The sequence below is a fragment of the Typopeltis vanoorti genome, chromosome 12 (genome assembly GCF_054136105.1).
Source record: "Typopeltis vanoorti isolate ZY-2024b chromosome 12, IOZ_Tvanoo_1.0, whole genome shotgun sequence".
Taxonomy (NCBI): domain Eukaryota; kingdom Metazoa; phylum Arthropoda; class Arachnida; order Uropygi; family Thelyphonidae; genus Typopeltis; species Typopeltis vanoorti.
In genome coordinates this window covers 129,724,388-129,746,597 of record NC_143560.1, presented here as the reverse complement: position 1 = coordinate 129,746,597, position 22,210 = coordinate 129,724,388, and the positions used below count along the sequence as shown (strand labels likewise).

Genomic DNA, 22,210 nt, shown 5'->3' with positions numbered 1-22,210 from the left:
CTCTTGAACTCTATAATCATGCTAACAATCTTCTCAGAATTACAGAATTTCTCAGAAATTGAAGCTTTATGTTCACTTTATTTTCTCATTCCTCAATTATATTATTTGCCTGAAACTCATAAGGAAAATATGTCACTAAAACCAATCGTAGAAGGTATTGATTCACACATACAAGTTATTTGTTATATATATATAGGGTGTCCCAAAATTCATGCAAGAAGTAATTTTGATAGAAAACCCAGGTTTTTAATTAAAAATTGTATTTTCTTATTGATTCATAAAGTATACAGTATAGGGTTATGCATGAATAGCATATCGGGTAAATGGCCTCCACGGCTTTGCTGGCACATATGTACTCTTTTGTTAAAATTTTCCATGACTGTTTTGCTTAAATGTAGCTGAATTTCGTTGATACAGCACTCAATTTCCTCCTTCTAGGCGTGGGCGGTTGTGGGCTTGTTGGCATATACCTTAGACTTCAAAAAACCCCAAAGAAAAAAGTCCAACGCCGTTAAGTCACATGATCTGGCGGCCAATTCTGATCATCAAAACGGGAAATTACACGACCAAGAAATGACTCATGCAGTAATTGAATTGTTTCTTGGGTTGTATGGCATGTGGCACCGTCTTGTTGAAACCACATGTCATCCACATCCATATCTTGCAATTTAGGCACAAAAAACTGGATTATCATGTCGCGATAGCGAGCACCATTAACTGTTATTGCCTTACCAGCCGCATTTTCTAAGAAGAATGGACCAATGATGCCTCCAGCCCAAAATCCGCACCAAACAGTGACACGTTGTAGATGCATTTGTTTCTCAACAATCACTTGTGGATTTTCTGAACCCCAAATGCGACAATTTTGTTGATTAACAAAGCCATCAAGATGAAAATGAGCCTCATCGCTGAAGATTATTTTGTTCGAAAAATAAGCATCCACTTGTTGTTGTTCCATAATCCATTCAACGAACTGTTCTTTCGTGTAGCGCTCCATTTTTAATAACCTTGAACTGTCAACACTTTACCGCACAAATGGCACTAAATTTAAATCTTGCGTGAATTTTGGGACACCCTGTATATATATATATATATATTTTTTTTTTTTTTTTTTTTTTCACAAAAAGGTGAAATTATGGGCAGTTTTGATTATTTTTCTCTTTACTAATTTGCCCACAGAAGAGAGTATTGTTCTTTTAAAAGATAAGTTATCTAAAACGTTATGCCATTCCTGATCCATTGTATAAATTCTTGTTACTTTTTAAAAATACCATGTACAAACAGAACTTTGACTTGACAATGGGCAATCGCCTGTATTTAGCAATTTATATTTAAGAAGCCTTTGAGGAAAAAGTAATCAATTCCTTTCCATTAAAGTCAAGATTATGGGAAAGGTATATTGATGATATTTATATTTTTTTAATTTGGAGCCATGGACAGTTTATTTAAAAGAATTCCTGAACCATCTCAACAATCAGCATCCAAAATACAATTACTGTGGAGTTGGAAGTTAACGGTTCTTTCCCACTAGATGTCAAACTTACTCGTGTCAGAAAAACTGAAGTTCTCTATTTACAGAAAATCAATGCATACCAATAGATACTTTTGTGTGCAATCTCATCATTATCTGTCCCAAAAGCTTGGCATAATTTCTCCATTACATATTCTTACTTGCTCCCTTTTCATTGAAGAAAAGAGATCACCAAAGAACTCATGTTTCTTCTTAGAACCTTTCTGAAATACAGATGCCATGAACAGACTATTAATATGCTGCTATTTAATTGACCTGCTCACCATATCAAAGACAATGATGTGAAAGGTTTCATTTTTCTTCCCATTATCAGCTTCATTTCACTAGAGTTTAAATTCTTCAAATCTATATAAAATATGTACTTCTTTCACTCCTCTAATCAAACTCCATTCCTTACTTGGTACAGCTAAACCTAAACATGGCACCTTAAAATATGCAGAAGTTTACTATCTTTGGTGTATATGCAATATGCCCTATTTTGGTGAGATGGAAAAATCCATTGAACTACACATAGAGGAACATGAGAGAGAGAGAGAGAGAGAGAGAGAGAGAGAGAGAGACATAACCATGTATGGCAGAACTAGAGCTACAGCTCTATTTAATCATGTTCTTAATTCTGCTAACCTAACGATGAGGATTCTTACTTACCCTGTGACCTGAAACAAATCAGAAAGCATTTTTAGATGCTGTGATGATCTTGAGAGAAGAATTATTGAATCAATGGAAATTTCTCTTAATCTGGTCCACCTTAATACTAACATAAGCACTAACCTCTCTGATTGGTACCCTTCAGCTATCCAACTTTGGTGTATACAAGATCATGCTTGCATGAACATGCAACAGTACTTTGCTATCCAGAACATCTTCAAATGCCAGCAGTCCAGTTGCAATTTATTTATAGCTGTTGTTCTCTTGTAACGTATATTTTTGGTATTTATCTGATGAAGTTTTCTAAGAAGACAAAACTAGTTATGCTACCATATAATAAATACTGACCCTTGAACAACACGGGCTTGAACTGCACTGGTCCACTTGTACATGGATTTTTTTTAAATAATATATTGGAATATTTTTGGAGATTTGTGACAATTTGAAAAAAAATTGCAGAGAAACCTCATAGTTAAGAAATTTCAAACCTCAGAAAAGTTAGATATGTCATGAATGAATAGAATAGATGAAAATATGATAAGTATGTTGTTTTTTTTTTTTCGACTAAAAAAAAAATAAGCACTCCATGCTGTACATAGAAGACAACTTTAGCTCCTGCAACATCAAAGAGGCTGCAGTGGTAATCCACTCACAAGGCACTCTATAAACAGAAACCAAGGGATGATTTAGTGTGACATTTGGAAGTTGCTCATTAGATCTTTGAACATCAAACTATAATTTTTCTGCTAACTATCGAATGCACCTGCTGAACAATGACTGACCGTGTGCCAGCATCCACGCTCCATGTGTTTCTGTTGTACTTGTATTTTTGTGTAATGGTTCCTACACATTCAGTGTTTTTAGTAATGTAATGATTCATATTTAACGTTTGTTTATTTATATGTTCATCCCAACCCAGATGAAGTCACTAGCTTAAGTGACAAAACTAGTAGGTTTATTAAATTATTACGACCCATAAACCCAGTGTTAGTTATTTTTTATTATATGTAAATACTGGTCTATTTTATCATTTACTACCATAAAATATACACAAATCTATTATAAAAGTAAACATTTATCAAAACTTGCATCCACAAACACTTACAGACCATACATGGCACCATTCTCAGTCTAGAGAAAGGTAAACAAATGTAAAGATGCAGTATTAAATCATAACTGCATGAAATTAATTGTTATGAAATAATTAGCCATCCCTCAACTTATGTCTGGGTTCCGTTCTATCTGGCAGGATGTAAGTCGATACATTAAATCAGAGTTATAGGGGTTAGGGACTTATCTGTAATAGGTATACTGTCATTTTAATTATTAAACTGTACTGTGTGTTACTGCCACTATAAAACAGGAAAATAATCACCCAAATCTTCCTTCACAATCACATCTTCATTACTTTCCCTGTGTGAATGATTAGGCTGTGGCTCTTCTGGTATAACCTTTGTTTTTTTTTTATGAAAATGTCCAATGTGCTTTGCTTATTCCTCTTCTTCTTTTCATCATAAATTTGTTCATAGCAAGCAAATGCATCATGTACTTGCATTTCTATTATTAAGTAGCGTTCAACATTGGGGGTCCATGTCTTCAGCCATTTTGAGAACATCGCTAATTGCAAAGAACATTTCTGCAAGTCCCTTCACTGTAAAAACTACATCTTCCTGTTTCTCTTTTCCCTCTTCCTTTTCCCTCTTAACAGTTGAAGAGGAAAGTTCCTCCAGTTCGACCAGTTCTTCGTTGGTCAACTCTTCAGGGGAACTTTCTATGAGTTGAATTATGCCGTCATCATTCACTTCGAGATTCAGATTGTTTGCTAGGCCCACTATTACAAACTTCCAAAATCATGCACAAACCTTTTTAATGAATTGAATGACTGTTGTAATAGATATAGTATGAAGGTCAGCAATAAAAAGACAAAGATGATGAAAATAGGCAGAATCGTTGAAAATGTCAACTGCGTTCTGAATGGAGAACCTGTGGAACAAGTAAAACATTTCAGCTACTTAGGCATGATTTAGTGAAGATGGTAAATTAAATGTGGAAATAGACAACAGAATCAACTAAGCTGGTAGTGTAGGAAGTGAATTGAATAAATTCATATGGAATAAGAGAGAAATTATTCGCAACACTAAATTAGCTGTATATAAAACAGTGTTCAAACCAGTTTTAACTTATGGATCTGAGAGCTGGGTCAGAAGTAAAACACTTGACCACAGACTAGAGACTGTGAGACTCCTGAGAAAGATTAGAGGCATGAACAGATGGCTATCAATGGCAGTATCATATTAAAAACGTGGATATTAGGAAAGAACTTGACATTGTCAGCATCCAGGAATGCGTTAGCAGAGCTAATCTCAGGTGGTATGGTCACTTAATCAGAATGTGCAAGGAAAGATTAGCAAAACAAGTGTTCTCTGCCAGGTTGACAAGAAAATGACCCAGAGGAAGACCAAGATATAGGTGAATTGATACAGTACAAAGTGCCTTAGACGATAGAAATATAACATCTGATAATGTTGCAGTCTTGACAAGTAACAGACTGATTTGAAGGAAAATTGTAGATAGAAAGTTAGTAATGATGTAAATTTTTCATGTAGTACTATCATATCCTGTACACCCCTTGAGGGTACATGGCAGGAATTTGCTGATGATGATGATGACCTTTTTAATGTCTTTTTCCATATGCCACTCATACATTGAGAGGTCACTTCGTCCCAAGCCACAGCAATATTTTTAATAGCATGATAAACATTGAATGTTTTCCAGAATTGCTTGAGAATGTGGTCATTTCCTTCAGTAGCAGAAGTGGCTTATAAAAAAGTTCTGCTTAGATAATAAGCCTTAAACACTGCAAGAACTCCCTAATCCATTGATTGGATCAATGAAGTAATGATTGGAGGGAGAAACATGACCTTGAACTTGGTCCAGATTGCCGCTATAAGATGGATGACCTGGAGCATTATCTAGAATTAATAAAATTTTAAAGTCTACATTTCTTTCGCACAATAGCTTTTTATTTCACTTGCATGACAGTTGATTAAGGCATCCTCAAACAATTTTTGAGTCATCCGCTACTTATTGCTCCGATAATCAACTGGCAGTAGAGTATGCTTCCTAAGGTTTTTGAAGATTCATGGATTGTCACTGTGCCATATCAGAAATGGTTTCAGTTTATATCCAGTCACATTACCTGTAACAGAATCATAATATGGACATTAAGAGCTCTGAAACTAGGTATAGATTTTAGCTTTTTGTGGGTGGATGTCTGCTCAGGCATTTTCTTCCAAAACAAAGGATGTCTCATCCATAATAAATATTTGCTCTGGCAAATAATTTTCCACCGATAATTTTATTCAATTTTTCCACAAACTCCTTGGCAGCCTTCTCAGCACTTTGAGATTTCCATACATTATGCAGTTCAAAACGCTTTTTGAATCTCATGAACCAACCAGAAGAAGCATTGAATTCATAGTAATAATCAGGTTCTGCTTTCTCCTTCAGCATGTTTAAGAGACTTAGTGGTTATGGTCACAGTGCTAAGGGGTATGCACTTTTGGTTCAGGTCCTCTATCCATGATGCAAGTAGCTTTTCCATATCACCAATAGGACCTTGTTGTTGCTTCGTCACTATTGTCGATTTAATGAAAGCAGATCCTTTCACAGCCTCTACAATTTTATCCTTATTTTTAAAAATGGTTGTCACTGTAGAATGAGCCCATCTGAAGTCATGTGCGATCACATTGACGGACTTACCAGCTTCATGTTGCTTTATAACTTGCAAATTCGTTTAAAGATCAATTGCTCGCCTCCTTTTCTGTGATTCTTCACTATGTTTTTTGATTGTGCATGTAGGGGCTATGTTACACAAAACATCACAAAATATTTAATGATAAATGCACAAATAACCCATTTCTCAAACACAAAATCAACAGAGGAGCTGTTGAAGACATGTGCCAACTGCCGAGGGTGGTTGCCACTGAAATCGCTGTTGCCACTGTGCATGCTTTACCTTATGCTTGCGTGCATCTTGCTTGAAAGTATAGTCAAAAATTATTTATTCCCTTATGGGATCATGGAGATATCTTTGAGAGGGTGTAACTCGAATGGATGCAAGTCGAGGGATGACTATAGTTAAATTTAATTAATTAGCGTAAAATAAAAATTTTATAACAATTCATTCATTAGTGTATAGGCTAGGCTACCATAAAATAATCATATTGCTGCTGCTTCATATGAATTGTTATATCTCTAAATAAATATGAATTTCTTTTTCACATTATCTTTTCATTTTTGATGTCTAGTGTTAGTAATATGCATAATGTGTACAGTGTTTTGTATCATATAAGATACAAAAGGTATCTGATCATATAAGACAATATTGATGTAGGTACTGGCAGATAGACGATTCAACTTGTAAACAAATGTAAGCTTATGGTATCAATAAATACAGTACAGTACTGAAAATGTATTTTCTCCTCCTTATGATTTTCTTAATAAGATTCTTTTCTCTAGCTTACATTATTGTAAGAATCCATATATAATACATATAAAATACAAAATATATGTTGACTGTTTATGTTATCAGTAAGGCTTCCCAGTAACTTAACTACCAACAGTAGGCTACTATTGGTAGTTAAGTTTTTGGGAAGTCAAGAGTTATACACAGATTTTTTGACTGTGTGCGGGATCGGTGCCCCTAATCCCCATGTTGTTCAAAGGTCAGTTGTAGTTTTATTGTCATCCCTTGGCTTTTAATAATTTATGTTTTACTTATATATATTAGTAAAAACTTAAATGTTTAAAAGCCAAGGAATATACATATATACATGCACTTCTTGGAAAGAAGTCAGCAGACCCCCCCCCCCCTTTTGGGCAAGGTGCACTGTGCCATGTAACGAGTCAAGTGTTTGTAGCCTGCATAAATTGGAGGAATATAATGCTCCCAAGTCAGTGTAACACTATGGGTGAAATCGTTGCAAGAGGGGAACTGATGAAGTTTGAAAGAGGCTTTGCGATAGGATGCCATGTTGCTTGCCAATCTGTTTAACAAATTGGGCCATCTCGTGTCAAGAATCAGTGACACCATACTAAGATGGAAGCGCAGAGTCAACTGTAAGTGCTACCTGCAGTGGATGACCCACTATACTACTGAATGCGACCATAGGTTGCTACTAAGGATAATATGTAAAAAATCATCATTTGAGCTCTGGCATTGACTGGAACATGTATCACAAAAACACAAAAACATTCAGAACTGAAGCTCACAGTATGAGTTTCCATTGTATGACCACAATATGCAAGCCCCACAATATCTGAACCGCATGTAATGTCATCTTCAGTAGTGTAAAGAGCATGTACAGCTTGACATGGAAGCTTGGGAAGTTGTGTTATGGAGCGACAGATCATTCTACATTCTCTACTGAGTAGATAGACAGATATGGGTGTAGTGGATGCCCAGCAAATATCTTTTACCAGAATGCATAACCCTAACTAGGAAATTCAGAGGTGGCAGAGTGATAGTGTGATCCTGTTTTGTTCTCGAACCTATATTTGTGGTGCCACGATTGAACTCTAAGCAGTATCTGAACATTCTGGACAATGCAATGCTTACTACATTGTGGTGTTTCTATGGAGCTGATCATTATCTCTTTCAGCAAGACAATGCATCGTGTCATAAGGCTGCTGTTGTAACTGCGTAGCTTGTGGACATGAACATCACTACACTTGACTGGCCTCCACAGAGTCCTGAACTCAACCCTATTGAACATCTGCAGAATGAAACTAGAGCATTGGGTGGGGCCAAGGGACATCTACCCTAATAACAGTCTAGGATCTCATCATATGCCTATAGGAAGAATAGTCCAAAATTCCCATTCATTGCTATCATATGCTTGTGAAAAGTATGCTCTTAGGATTGCTGCAGTTATTGCAGCAAAAGCAATTGCAGCAGCAATATTTTTATATATATATATATATATATATATATATAAATTAAATAAATATGTGTGTGTTTGCCTATACACACTTGTAAAATGAATTACATGATATCCGACATCCTAATATCTGTCTCCCAATACCTGATTGATTAACTGATTATAATCAGTTAATATGTAACTGATATGTAAAAACTGCCATTTGTTGGCTGACACATTGAATGCTGAGTTTACATTCAACATATCATTAAAATTATAGGGATTCAACAATCTAATAATTATGGGATTGTCGTCCATACATGACATCAGAAATTTGGAAATTTATTGTTCTGATGTTTGTTCCTTGTTGTGATTATCTGAACAGTGAATTGCCATCCAATTATGTTACAAAATTAATAACGGAAAAAACTGACGTACAAAGATTATTTAATAGTATAATTTTCGCCTGTGTGTCACAGGCATCTTCAGTACATTAAGCTCAAATTAAACAATAACTGACAATTCCAAAAAGCGCCACCTAAGTAACTGGTGTAAGATAACTAAAAAGGTCAATAACTTTCCTAAAAAAATAAATAAAATAAAATAAAATAAATAAATAAAAATAAAAAAATAAAAAATCTATACAATAAAAAGTTAGGAAAGATTAGCTGATTTGTAAAGTACTATCTCCCATAAAGGGGATAGACATAAGCTGTCGGATCTGTTTAAGTTAGGAGAATGAAGTAGAGTTTCACATGTTTCTTTATAAAGGCGTTCCATGAGAAACTGACTTTTGTGAAGAACTCTTGTCTTTCTCCAGTGAACTCTGTGTCTAGTGAAGATGGCATGTTCTGCAAGTTCAGACTTTTCAGGTTTAAAGTATTCAATATAAGATTGGTGTTCTTCTAGCCAAATAGAGGCAGATCTTCCCGTTTGTCCGAAATAAGATAATCCACAAGAGCACGGAATCTGGTAGACACCTGGATGATTAAGATGTGGAAGCTTGTCCTTAGGAGAAGTGAGAAAGGTGGAAATTTTTCTAAACGGTCGAAAGGCAACAAAAATATTCAGTGGTTTTAAAACTTTTGCTATACGTTCACTGATGCCTTGTACATAAGGGATAGTAATGCCCGTTATTTCTTCTGTGTTTGAAGAGGAAGACATATTAAAACTACTCAAAGTTCTTTTAATGAAGCAATTCTTATAACTATTAGATAGAAAGGAAGAAGTTATATATTGTAGTTCTTTCTGTAAAAGATCGTCTGAAGAACAAAAGGAGTGGGCCTGATGAACCAGTGTTTTAATAGTTCCTGCCTTTTGACTGCGATGGTGATGAGATTCCGCATGGATATAATTGCCTGTATGAGTCTTCTTTCTATAAACTGAGAAATGTAGGTTACCATCTGGTTGGCGAAGAATTAGAAGATCTAAAAAGGCTAACTGCTTATTTGATTCTACTTCTAGGGTAAACTTGATCCTAGGATGAAATGCATTTAACTTAATGAGAAATTGTTGAAGTTCATCCATTCCATACAGCAAAAATGTCATTCACATATCTGAACCAATGAGTAGTTCTGGGAGAAATGTTGTCAAAGATACATTGTTCAAAATGTTCCGTAAAGAAATTGGAGATAGCAGAAGAAAGAGGCTTACCCATTGCTGTTCCTTCAATTTGTTGATACAACTTATTTTTAAAGGAAAAATAACCAGAATTTATTACAAAATCAAATATGTTTACAATGTTTGAAGGAAATTCCTGTTGTAGTAATTCAATACTTTCCAAAAGAGGCACATTTGTAAATAAAGAAACAACATCTAAACTGATCATGATATCAAAAAGTTGAATAGTCGTGAAGTAAAAGAGACATTTTTCTCTCATATTCCTTCCTATCTTGAATCACTACAGCCTTTCCCTTATCCTTCCACTTCGTGACTATTCAACTTATAGGTCTCTTACATCGGATCCTACCCGGAGTCAATTGAAGAGACTTAATTCTCTTATAGATAATGTATCTACATGGAATGAAGATCAAAAGAAAAAACTTAGTCATCCACCTAGATTGTATGGTCTTCCAAAAGTTCATAAACCAGGCATTCCGTTAAGACCAGTCGTAGATTGTATAGGTTGCCCCCACTTACAAAATCTCAAAATTTTTATCAAATTTACTCTCCTCATCAACTAGAAGAACTGATACTTATATAAAAAATACTTTGGATTTCAAAAATAAAATTTCAGATCTTCATTTGTACGTTTCTGATATCATGATCAGTTTAGATGCCTGTGACACACAGGCGAAAATTATACTATTAAATAATCTTTGTACGTGAGTTTTTTCCATTATTAATTTTGTATCGATATGTCTACTCACGGTATACCTCTTTTAAAACTTATCCAGTTATGTCAAACATCTGGTTATCTCAGAATTAAAGGTGATCAGATGTCATGTTACTTAATGACAGCCTCATAACCTTCATCTTCAATTCTATGCAATTTTGGTTCCCCTATACTGTTGGCTCTTTGGCATATGTAGGTCTGAAATATGTAGGGTTTTGTTCTGTAAATTGCATATTTCTGTCTGTGTGCAGTGTAACTTCTACATCTTTCTGCAATCTGAATAGTGGAACTATTTTCTCCAAAGAATTTGCTTAATTAAAAAAAAAAAAAGTAAGAAAAGAGTTTATATACCAGTCAGATAAATAGCAGTCTGATAAATAGGCCCATAGTAAGCTATGATTATAATTATTTATCAGCTATCTAATTAATAATTAATTTTGAAACTTGATCTGCTGAGGCATTGGTTTATAGTATGGAATCCTTAATTACCTAGGATGATGATGATGATACAGTGTGCAACAGGCCTCCTCTAATGGATCAAGTTTTCTCACACAAGACACGACTGCTCTCCACTTAAACCTCGGATACAGCTACTTTTATGTTGTGAAGTGTTTTGAGAACATGCAGCCTTGTCATACTTGGTGCAGCAGGACGATAATTGTTCCTGGCTTAATTATGACAAGTTACTTTTGCTTTATATTTTTTTTTAAAAAAAGCGAAGATTTAGAAAACAGGTTGTGCCTTTTATGTAATAAACTTTTATATATTAAGATTTTCATAATTTTTTTCTGGAAATTGTGATTGTACTTTTCACTTACCAGTTTTCATGTAGCCATAAGCATAAATAAATAAATAAATAAATTACCTAGGCATCAAATGCATTTAAAACTTATCGTATTAAAATTGTTTGCTAATGATGGGAGTGAAGATTTTTAACTTGCTAATTGTAATAATCAGTGTAGTTAAGGTAAAACAAAATGCTTTTGTACATGCCTGATCAGTACATTATATGTAATTAATATACTAATACGTACAAAATTTTCTGTGTGTGATTGGATTATTAAAGAATTAAATTGTTTTTGGAAAGTAATCATAACTGTTAATTAAACTTTTTTAATAGAAAATGAAAGAAGCTAGCAATCATTTGATTGGCGATCATGATTTCAGGAATTTATGCAAAATGGATGTTGGAAATGGTGTTGATAATTTCTGTCGTAAAGTGCTTAGTGTGAATATTGAAGAAGTAACACTTCAGTAAGTCATTTGATTTCCATGATAATTAATATATTCAAGTAATTACTATGTTGCAAAATTTTGCGTATCCCCTGCTTTTCTTTAATATTGTGCATTATTCTTTAATCTCTTGATATGCATGATGATAGCCAGGAGATCCTTGAATAGCCTGGCAACTAGCTTTCGCTCTAGCTAATTTAGAATTATCCAGGGCACACTACTAGGAAGCCAAAATTGTGATCCATGGAATATGTGTGAATTGTGGACCATGGAGTCTGTGCAGACTTAGTGGGGAAAATACCTTTCTCCTCAATGTGACTGTGGTGCTCCTAAACAAAGAAACAATTTGTCTCATCACTGCTGAATGCAACCTGCATGCTTATTGAGGTGATTGGGCTGATTTTCCCCACGTGCACCATCAGCACTAAAATGGATCAGAAACATAGACATGCAGTTGTAGTTTTTATATTATATTTCTGTTCATTTTTTTTTTTTTTTATTCTGTATTGTACTGCTAATGCTGAATGCTAAATAAATAAATGTGCATCAGTGACTAATCACTGATGCAAAGATTTAAAGGCAAAAAAGAATGCATGTTAATTGACTGTTGTTACACTATAATACTAAAAATAAGTCCCACATAGTTTTAAAACCGAATAAGAAACTCAAAGATAAGAATCAGAGAGTTTCTTGCCGAATATAGTGAACTATAAAGTATCGGCGAACACTAGCGTTAGCCAAATGCAAGTGATCCTAGTACATAGTACAATACTGGGCAGCTCGTTGCAAAGGTGGAGGAAGAAGTTCAGATCGCTATTCTTAGGTATTTTCCATAATGTAAAAACACATTTCCTAGGAAATGTATGCTGTTATTACATTATGGAGGGAGGTCACTACCCAGACCGGTTTCAGCCTTTTTTGAGGCTTCATCAATGAGCAGCTAGACCTAATACCAAAGTGTATAGCGAAGAGAACTTATGTACTTTGCGAACGAGTTTCCCAACAGGTGCAACCACCGTCTTCCTCCACCTTTGCAACGAGCTGCCCAGTATTGTACTATGTACTAGGATCACTTGCATTTGGCTAACGCTAGTGTTCGCCGATACTTTATAGTTCACTATATTCGGCAAGAAACTCTCTGATTCTTATCTTTGAGTTTCTTATTCGGTTTGAAAACTATGTGGGATTTAATATCCCCTTAATTTAAGTAATGTTTTCATTGCCGAAATGAAGCTTATTAGCTCTTTATACTTAAGTAACTTAATGGTTGCACCTGTTGGGAAACTCGTTCGCAAAGTACATAAGTTCTCTTCGCTATACACTTTGGTATTAGGTCTAGCTGCTCACTGATGAAGCCTCAAAAAAGGCTGAAACCGGTCTGGGTAGTGACCTCCCTCCATAATGTAATAACAGCATACATTTCCTAGGAAATGTGTTTTTACATTATGGAAAATACCTAAGAATAGCGATCTGAACTTCTTCCTCCACCTTTGCAACGAGCTGCCCAGTATTGTACTATGTACTAGGATCACTTGCATTTGGCTAACGCTAGTGTTCGCCGATACTTTATAGTTCACTATATTCGGCAGGAAACTCTCTGATTCTTATCTTTGAGTTTCTTATTCGGTTTTAAAACTATGTGGGATTTAATATCCCCTTAATTTAAGTAATGTTTTCATTGCCGAAATGAAGCTTATTAGCTCTTTATACTTAACTAAAAATAAGTTTTGTTTAGGGGATAACAAGTAAAGCATATCATCATAGCCTGCCATTTCAGTTTGTATGGTTGCAGCACAGTTCAAGCATCTGAGACCAACTGCAACTGACATCACTAAAACATGAAAATATAGTGGTGCAAAGAAACTTATGAAATAGTCAGGAAGCCCACATAAACTGGCATCAAGAGATATGAGAGTACTCAAAATGGATGTGAATCTCCTGTTATATTCTTCTGGTTTCTGCCAACCCAGAGTTTTTGAATATTTTTTCTCTCTCTCATGGAGAGAGAGAGAGTATCTGTGCTGATAAGGTGCTTAACGTACTGCCAGAATTGTTTAGTTGGTCTTCCTCAACTATTGTTCTAATTCTTCCCAGAGGTTCACAACAACATTCAGAGCAGGACTCTGTGCTGGAGAAACTCTCTCTCTCTCTCTCTCTCTCTCTCTCATGGAGAGGGAGTATCAGCACAGATACTCTCTCTCCATGAGAAATAACTCAACTGGCTAAAAACAGAGAAGCCTGTAAAACTACATATAATAATTAACTTTTTCTGATTCTTATTTATTTAGTTCGTTTCCCTATTTACAAATTATAAATAAACCATGATGATACAATGGCCGTGAGCTCTTTTTACGAGGAGGTACAGCACAGTGGTACAGAATCAGGTCTATGGCTGGTCTTAAGTATTCCTGACTGTAATTCAGGTATGTTCACAGGGCCGGTTTGCGTGTTCTTGGGGACAAAAAAAACCCAAGTTTCCTGGTGAAAAAAATCCCTGCCTCTCTATGAGACTGGCTAACTCACCTTTCATTGAAAGAGAGCAAGAAAGGTTCCTCACATCATGGACGGGAATAGAACTCAGGTCTTTCTGACCAATGGGCTTTGTCTATATCAACTGAGACACGGAGGCTTTAGAGGAGAAATAATGGGTATGTAAATATAATTTACATACCCGTTTGCACCGTTTTGTAAAGATTTTATAGTCTTGGTTTCTTATACAGTCTATTAATATTATTTTATAAACTTTTATAATGAGCTCTGCTTACACTGTCATTATATCAGATCATCCAAAAATAATGTTTTTTATACTGTACTTGTTCAAACATGTCTCAACTTGTTTAATCATGAATTTTTCAAGCTTTATAAGTACTAATAAGCTGAAGCAGCCTCATTCTATGGAATTCCATTTACAAGAACATCATACATAAGTTATTGCTTAAATAACTCTTTATTACTATGGTCGTCACTGAAGAGCACATTAGGCACATCATGCTTTATGAGCTCAAAAAAGGCAACAATGCTGCTAACACTGTAAAGAAACGTGCAAGAAGTGTATGGCGATAATGTATTGAATGTGCAAAAGTGCCGGCGATGGTTCCAAAAATTTCAACAAGACTCCCCTCACTCTGGACGCCCCCATCTCTTTCAATAATTGAGATGTTGGAAGCTGCTATTATAAGAAATGCCAATGCAACTCTGAAAATTTAGCACAAGAACTTAATTCATCTTCATCAACCATTCACTACCATCTTCAAGAACATGGAATAGTATCTAAGCTCGACAAGCGGGTTCCTCATGAACTGACGAACAACAATCGAAGAGCATGCGACAAGATCTGCACTGCTCTTCATTCTTGAGAGGTTCAATTTCCTTTTTTGAGTCCTGTGGTCACTGATGATGAAAAGCAGATACTTTACAAGAATGCTAAGCACCAAAGGCAGTGGATTCATTCAGGGGAACAGGCTAAACCTCAGCCAAAACAAGACCTTCATGCTCAGAAGGTTTTGTTAAGCATTTGGTGGGATATCGCTGGTATTATACACTTTGAACTCTTGCCACAAAATCAAAAAATCACAACTAAAGAACTCAGTTGACTGAATAAAAAACTGAAAGAAAAGAGGTGTTCTCTGGTCAATCAAAAATGTGTTGTTTTTCACCATGATAACACATGCCCTCATAGTGCAAGAATCACCTGTACGAAGATTGAGGAACTCGGTTTGGAAAAGCTTCCTTATTCTCTATACTCTCCTGATCTTGCACCTTCAGATTACCACTTATTTCAAAGTTTACAACATTTCATCAATGAAAAACAATACGATACATTAGAGTCACTGAAATTGAGCCTATGCAACTTCATTGCCTCCAAACCTCCTGAATTCTATAGAAATGGCAGAAGCTCTCACAACATTGGAAGAGCATTACAGATTCAAATAGAGAATATATACTTGATCAAATTAGCAAGTGATTTATCTTTTATATCCTTTCAAAACTTAATGCTAAAAACAACATTACTTTTGGGATGACCCAAAACCTTTGTGATGATTTAAGCATATTTAGTATTTATTTTTCTTCCAAAAGTCTCAAAATCTCATTAGTTATCCACAGTTTATTTGGCTGTCTTAGGCAGTTGTTTGCAGTATTGTTTGTGTTTTCCCTTTGCAGATTTTCTGCACTTCATATTGTTTCTAGATATGAGTTCAACTTTAAAGTTATCAAGGATAAAATTTGAAATATTAATTATTATTATTTTTCTATTTGTTTATTTTATTTATTATTATTATTTTGTGTGCCTAAATTTAATCTGTATCTTAACTGAAAGAAGTATGAGTTTTGAGTCCAATTCAGGACTGAACAGTTTAACATTCTTCACTGAATGTTGTTTTTAGCAGAGAAGCATGAGGAAGTACATGTATATTTGCATAGTGCCCTTTGAAAAGCATAGTGTTTGCAACAACTAGTTAATTTTTTTTTTTTTTTCCCTTTTTAAACTTCTTTTTTCATTTCTGTTATCCATGCCGAATGCGTCCCTGGCATTTGACATATTTTCAAAGTAATGTTCAACTTTAGTACTAAAATCTCCCATTAAAATAAATATTTCTCTATAAGGTGTTGCATTTATCTCATATTATCATTTATGATAAAATTCAATATGATACTGAATGAATTTTATGTATACAATCCTTATTCTTTTTCTAAAACTAGAAGCATCAAAATATTAAAACAAGATGTTGTTTGAATTAAGTAGTTTAACATTCAACCAAGCTAAGTTTCACAGTCCATGACTAGCATTCCAACTTTTTTTACAAAAGACTCATTAACCTTATATTAATATCTAACATCTTGCACTTGTATAACAAATCTATAAGGATAAAAATTTATTTTATTTTTTATTTGGTATCAAACCTAAGAATGGAGATGAAAATAGTAGCAGACTGAAAATGTCAAAAATTAGGAACCAGTAAATGTACACAGATGTGTAAAATAGAATAAAACACTATTCAAACAACAATAAAAAAGGAACTATGAATTAATAATAAAGACAAAGAACTTAAAAAAACTGGCTAAATTCATCATTAGATTATCTCATTTGGATTATCCTTATTTATAAAGCTTTGGTACAGTCACATATAGATGGTGCATAGATTTGGTCAGTGGGGATGTGAAAGTGGTGTAGAGGATTCAGAGGTGAGTAACCAAAAAAAACGGTGAATGGCTTATATTATTATTATTATTATTATTACTTGACACCTCCAGGGAGTCCAAAGACTCATTGAGGGAGGACATCTACTCTACAATTCTCCACCTAAGGCTAAATAGTCCGTGAGACCTATAGCAAACAAAGAAGAAAAAAAAAAGATGCTGGCCTGGGTTGGCTGAGTGGTTATCATATCCACTCTCCAGTCAAAAGGCTGCTGGTTCGAATCCTGCCATGGGCATGGATGTTTGTGATTGTCTGTGAAGATGCTAGTGGTAGTGGTTGGTGGTAGATGACATTGGTGTAGATGATTAAGGTAGTTGCGGTTGGTGGAATGGTGGAGACAGAGAGTTGTAGAGTAGGTGCCCTCCCTCGATGAGTCTTTGGACTCCCTGGAGGTGTTATGTAATAATAATAATAATAATATCTCCACCACCCACAATCCATCAACTACAATGAACCACAATGCTATCCACCACTACCATTAGTATTTTTACAAACAATCAAAAACATCCAAGCCTATGGCAGGATTTGAACCCACAGCCTTTGGCTGGAGAACGGATACGCTAACCAATCGACCAACCAGGTCGGCAAGGAGGTTTGGGAGTTACAAAGTTAGTTAATAGGTAAAAAAGAGGGAATATAACAGAAACATAAGTTACTGAGGGGATAAAATGGTGAATGGTTTGGGAGCGGAAATCTTGGGGGTTACAAAATTAGCTAATAGGGCAGAAAGGAGGGGATACAACCAGTGGCATAGTTGGGGGTGGGTCTGAGGGGGAACAGCCAGCCCAGAATGGCACTTGGAACCTTTTTTGAACTTTTGCAATTAATACAGTGTTGAGAACTCAGTTCGAAATATTGTAATACTACTGCAAATTTAACTCGCAATTGCTGTAATTACTAGTTGTGAGAGGAATTTTTCTAAATAAAATTGATTAAGAATTACCTACATTACTATGAAGCAGACTTTGCTAATGTCATCGATGATTTTGCTAACAGAAAAGCAAGAAAAATAACATTTTAGAATGTTGAAATTAAATTTTACTTAAAAAATAAACATAGAGTTTTAATTTATTTCCCTATATGTCGTTTTGACTTTTTGTAATATTTTTGGTGTGTATTGAGAGGAGTGGCAAACTCAGGGACTGCCCCGAGCAGCAAAAGCTCTAGCTACGCCACTGGATACAACAGAAACATAAGTTACTGAAGGGATTATCCAGAGTAGATGCAAAAGAAATTTTCCAAGCATATTTAGGTACTGAGTAGGAAACACTAGTCAACATGCATTCTAAAATAAATTTTAATTAGTAAATAAACAGACTTAAGGATTGATTACACGGAGGCAACTTGATTTTGACTATGATCTGCTGTTACACACTAGTATTAAGTAAATTAAAATTCAAATCAAATGCATTCCCTAACCTATGCTTATAAGGACAAAAAGTCAGTGCTGGATTTTTGCATTACAAAATGGATAAATAATACATTCTTGAAGCATTTTGCATTTATTTCCAATAAAGATTTCTCTTTCTTGCTATGATTTACTATATGCCAGTCAAGCATCTGTCTATGAATTATTTAATTAGAGATTCTGCCTTCACAAACATTATTTCTTTTCTACCTATCATCATTAACTATTGTTGCATCTTGTGCTCCTTTCATTTTTAAATGCTTGATTTGGCTTTTATGAATCCTCTTTGAGACTAATTGCTAATATGTTTATACGTATTTTTCCTTGTAAACATTAGATATTTATCTTTTTTTGAATATTCTTTATTTCCTCATATTCGTCAGAGAATGAAGACTGCATTTTAAAATTATTTATGACCAAGAGAGCTAGACATAAAATTACTAATTTATAAATTTTTCTTTATATATTTATAAATTTCATAAATAAAATCAAACAGCATTGGGAAACTGTTCTGATAAAAATGAAAATTATATCATCTCATTATCATCATAACACTAATACGGATATAGACCATATTGGTCTGTTCCGGTCTCATTATCCATCCAATATCCTTTTTTGAGGTTACCCTGCCTTCTCTTTCCAATTGGCTTATAATTTAGTATTTGTTTAGGGTATCGGGTGTTGGCCATTCCTTTCCAATTGGTTTATAATTTAGTATTTCTTTAGGGTATCGAGTGTTGGCCATTCGGTTTCCACGTTCAATACATTTTTGATTATAATTGTTTAGTTTTTCTTCTGTTGATTTTGTTTTTAGTTCTTTTAAAATGTCTTCATTCCTTTTTTGATCTAATAATGTGCATTTTGCAGTTCTTCTCATAAATCTTATTTCACTTGTTTTTATTCTTTGTTTATCTTGTTTGTTTATTGCCCAGATTTCACTGACATATAATAATGTGGGCACTGCTAACATATTGTATATTTTCAAGCGTGTTTCTTTTTGTATTATATTTGGATTGAGTGTTCTATTTATCAGGCATATAATCTGTAAAAATTTTGAAGTTTTTAATTTTTTCTTTTTCTCCTTCATATGATATTTCACATCGAAGATAACTGAAAGTACTTATCTGTTCTATTATTTTATTATTAATAACTATTTTGCTTCTAACTGGAGTTTGTCCACAAAATGCCATTGTTTTAGTTTTATGTTTGGAAATTTTCATTCCAAATTGTTCTACTATAATGTTTAAATTATATATTGCTCTTTGTAAATTGTCTTCCTTATCTGATATTATTACCTGATCATCTGCAAATAATAGCATATTTTATTTAAAATAAAGAGCCACTAGGCTTCGCTTATGTTCTTTTCGCTATACCTTTAGTATTATACTTGTTTAATATAATATGTAAATAGGACTTCGGAGTCATTGATTTGTTTCCCTTGGTATTGTGTTACAAGAGTTATTTGTAATCCCCGAAGATATCTCAGTGACTAAGACAAAATATTGGAAGCAGTAAAATTCATTTTAATCCTTTCCTAGTGCTCTAAATATTCCATTAAACCTCCAACATGAGTTCCTGCATAATCTCACTGATATTTTATTTATTTATTCGTATGGCATGAATAACAAAGCATGCAATACAATACACTGTCATTTTAAAACCAGTAAAATTAAAAGGTTACATCCATATTGGTCAAATAGTTCATAGCTTCGGGTGTAGTGTTTAAAAGTCCAATTTGTCTACTGAATATGCTCTAAGATAGCATTGGGTCACAATATGGTCCACAGCTTGTCTTTGAACTCCACAATCACAAGGTGGGGATGGTCATTTACCCCATTTAAAAAGCATGTCCGCACATACACCATGACCAGTTTGTATTTATTCTGTTAAGCTGAGCCCAGGATTTTTGTGGGAGGTGTGAGCAAGCATCAAAACTTTCTTGTAATTTGTTGAGAGAAAATTTTGTGATATCATCTGTCTGGTTCTCCCACTGTTCTTACTACTTTTGCTTTAGGTCGAAGTTAGATTGTAGTAGTAGTAGTTGGGCTAATTGTAGTGGTGGATGCCTTGATCTCAATCATCATACACTTAAATATGGGAGATCTAAGTGTATTGGTAGGGCTGTGTTCTCCAAGATTTTCTTATACTCCTGTAAGAGAGTTTTAGTCCTACGCAGACTTAGTGGAACAATATTTGCTAAGAGCTGGAAGCCAGTGTGTGGACGTTGATTTAATTGTGTCAGAAATCAGTCTCATTGTATTGTTTAGTTGGTTATCAACAAGTTTAACATGTGTGCTATTTAGCCACACTGGTGAGCAATATTCGGCAACAGAGAAAACTAGACCAAGAGCTGTAATTCGTAGATTATCAGCTGTTGTTCCCCATGTCATGCCTATTCGTTTTTGTATTATGTTGTTCCGGGTTCTTAACTTAGCAGAAATGATTGTTAGGTGTTGCTCGTAAGAGAACGTGCGGTTCAGGGTCACACCCAAGTACTTTGGAAACTTATTGTGTCGTAGTGAATATCCTTCAAAGCAGATATCCAAGTGGCATCTACTATGTGATTATTAAGGTGTAAGCTTGATACTTCTGTTTTGTCTGGATTGAGCTGGAGCCTCCATGTTTTGTAATATTCACCTATTGTTTTCAGATCTTTTGTAAGTACTTCTTCAGCCTGACTCACGGTTTTGTGTCGAATGGCAATTACAGTGTCATCAGCATAACAGAAATTGTGTGAGATGGTAGTGGGCAAGTCATATGTGTATAGGTTATAAAGTAAGGGTGCCAATACTGACCATTGTGGAAGGCTATTATTAAGTTTTCGTTGTCAGGACATTTTATTTCCTAATAGAACTTGAAAGAAACGTTCTGTGAGCATGGAAGAAATTAAGTGCACAGTCCATTTATATGGAACAATGCTAAGAAATTTGTATATAAGACCACGCCATACTGCATCATATGCTGCTGTTAAGCTTTTATGACGGCTTTTACTTCATCAATAGTGAAGTTTGAGGCATATTGTGAGAAAGCAGGGACATTTGTTTTTAAAGCTCTAAGTTCTTTCTTAACTTTCTTGGTATGTTCATGGTCTCTAGGTGCCCTTGACATATTAGCAATTAACAATATTATCTCACTAATATAATATGACATTGTGATATCTAATCACACCAAAGTGCATGATTTTACATTTATTAACATTGAATTAACAGCCATTTTGTCTAGGATGAGTGATTTGAAAGCAGAAAAGAATGGCATGAGGGTGGACATGAAAGAATTACTGGAAGTAGCAAAAGAAAAGAGTGAGAAAGTTAAGATAGTGAGTCTGTTGCTACAGTATAACAGGGTAGAGCTGAGAAGGAGTTCCATAATAGTGACTGACTTGATGTGTAGGTTATGTATGAAGAATAATGTGGAGTGAGTTTGATGAGCAAAAGGACTTATACAAGCAGGATGATTTGCAGCCAAATGGATTTGGTATTCTGAGTCTGGAAAAAGTGTTGTTGATTGAAGTGAAAGTGGATGTGCAAAATCAAGGAAATTAGAGCTTTTAGGGGAGAAAGCTGTTGAGTGGATATGCAGATATTATTGATGCATTTGAGTGTAACAATATGCATAAAATGCCTAAGTTAGTATCACTGGTAACAAACCAGTATGGGATAGTTAGTATAAAGCACCAGGACAGTGGTGTGCCTAAGGGGCTTGTGCACTTTATGTTCATAATATCTGGAGCATTTGGAAGAAAGTGAAAAGTTTTGGACATTGGTTAGTTCATCCTGGCCAAAGGCTATTGACCAGGATAAACTAACTATCTATACTAACTATACCATCTTCCGTCAGCCAAGTCTCACTAATGGAAGATGGTATAGTTAGTGCAATAGAATGCGAAGGGTATAGTGTATTCGGGGAGTATAGAGAAAAGAATGGTGGGGGGGAT

General features: G+C 34.8%; 1 protein-coding gene across 3 annotated transcripts in view; it reads left to right on the top strand.

The window, feature by feature from the left end:
• Positions 1 to 22,210, top strand: part of LOC150101224 (tRNA pseudouridine(38/39) synthase) — a 328,838-nt gene that overhangs the window by 212,801 nt on the left and 93,827 nt on the right. For all 3 annotated transcript variants that reach the window (XM_090401407.1, XM_090401406.1, XM_090401405.1), the window contains one exon: positions 11,556 to 11,689. In XM_090401407.1, the coding sequence (XP_090257533.1) occupies positions 11,556 to 11,689 (134 nt within the window). The remainder of the gene's footprint in view (positions 1 to 11,555; positions 11,690 to 22,210) is intronic.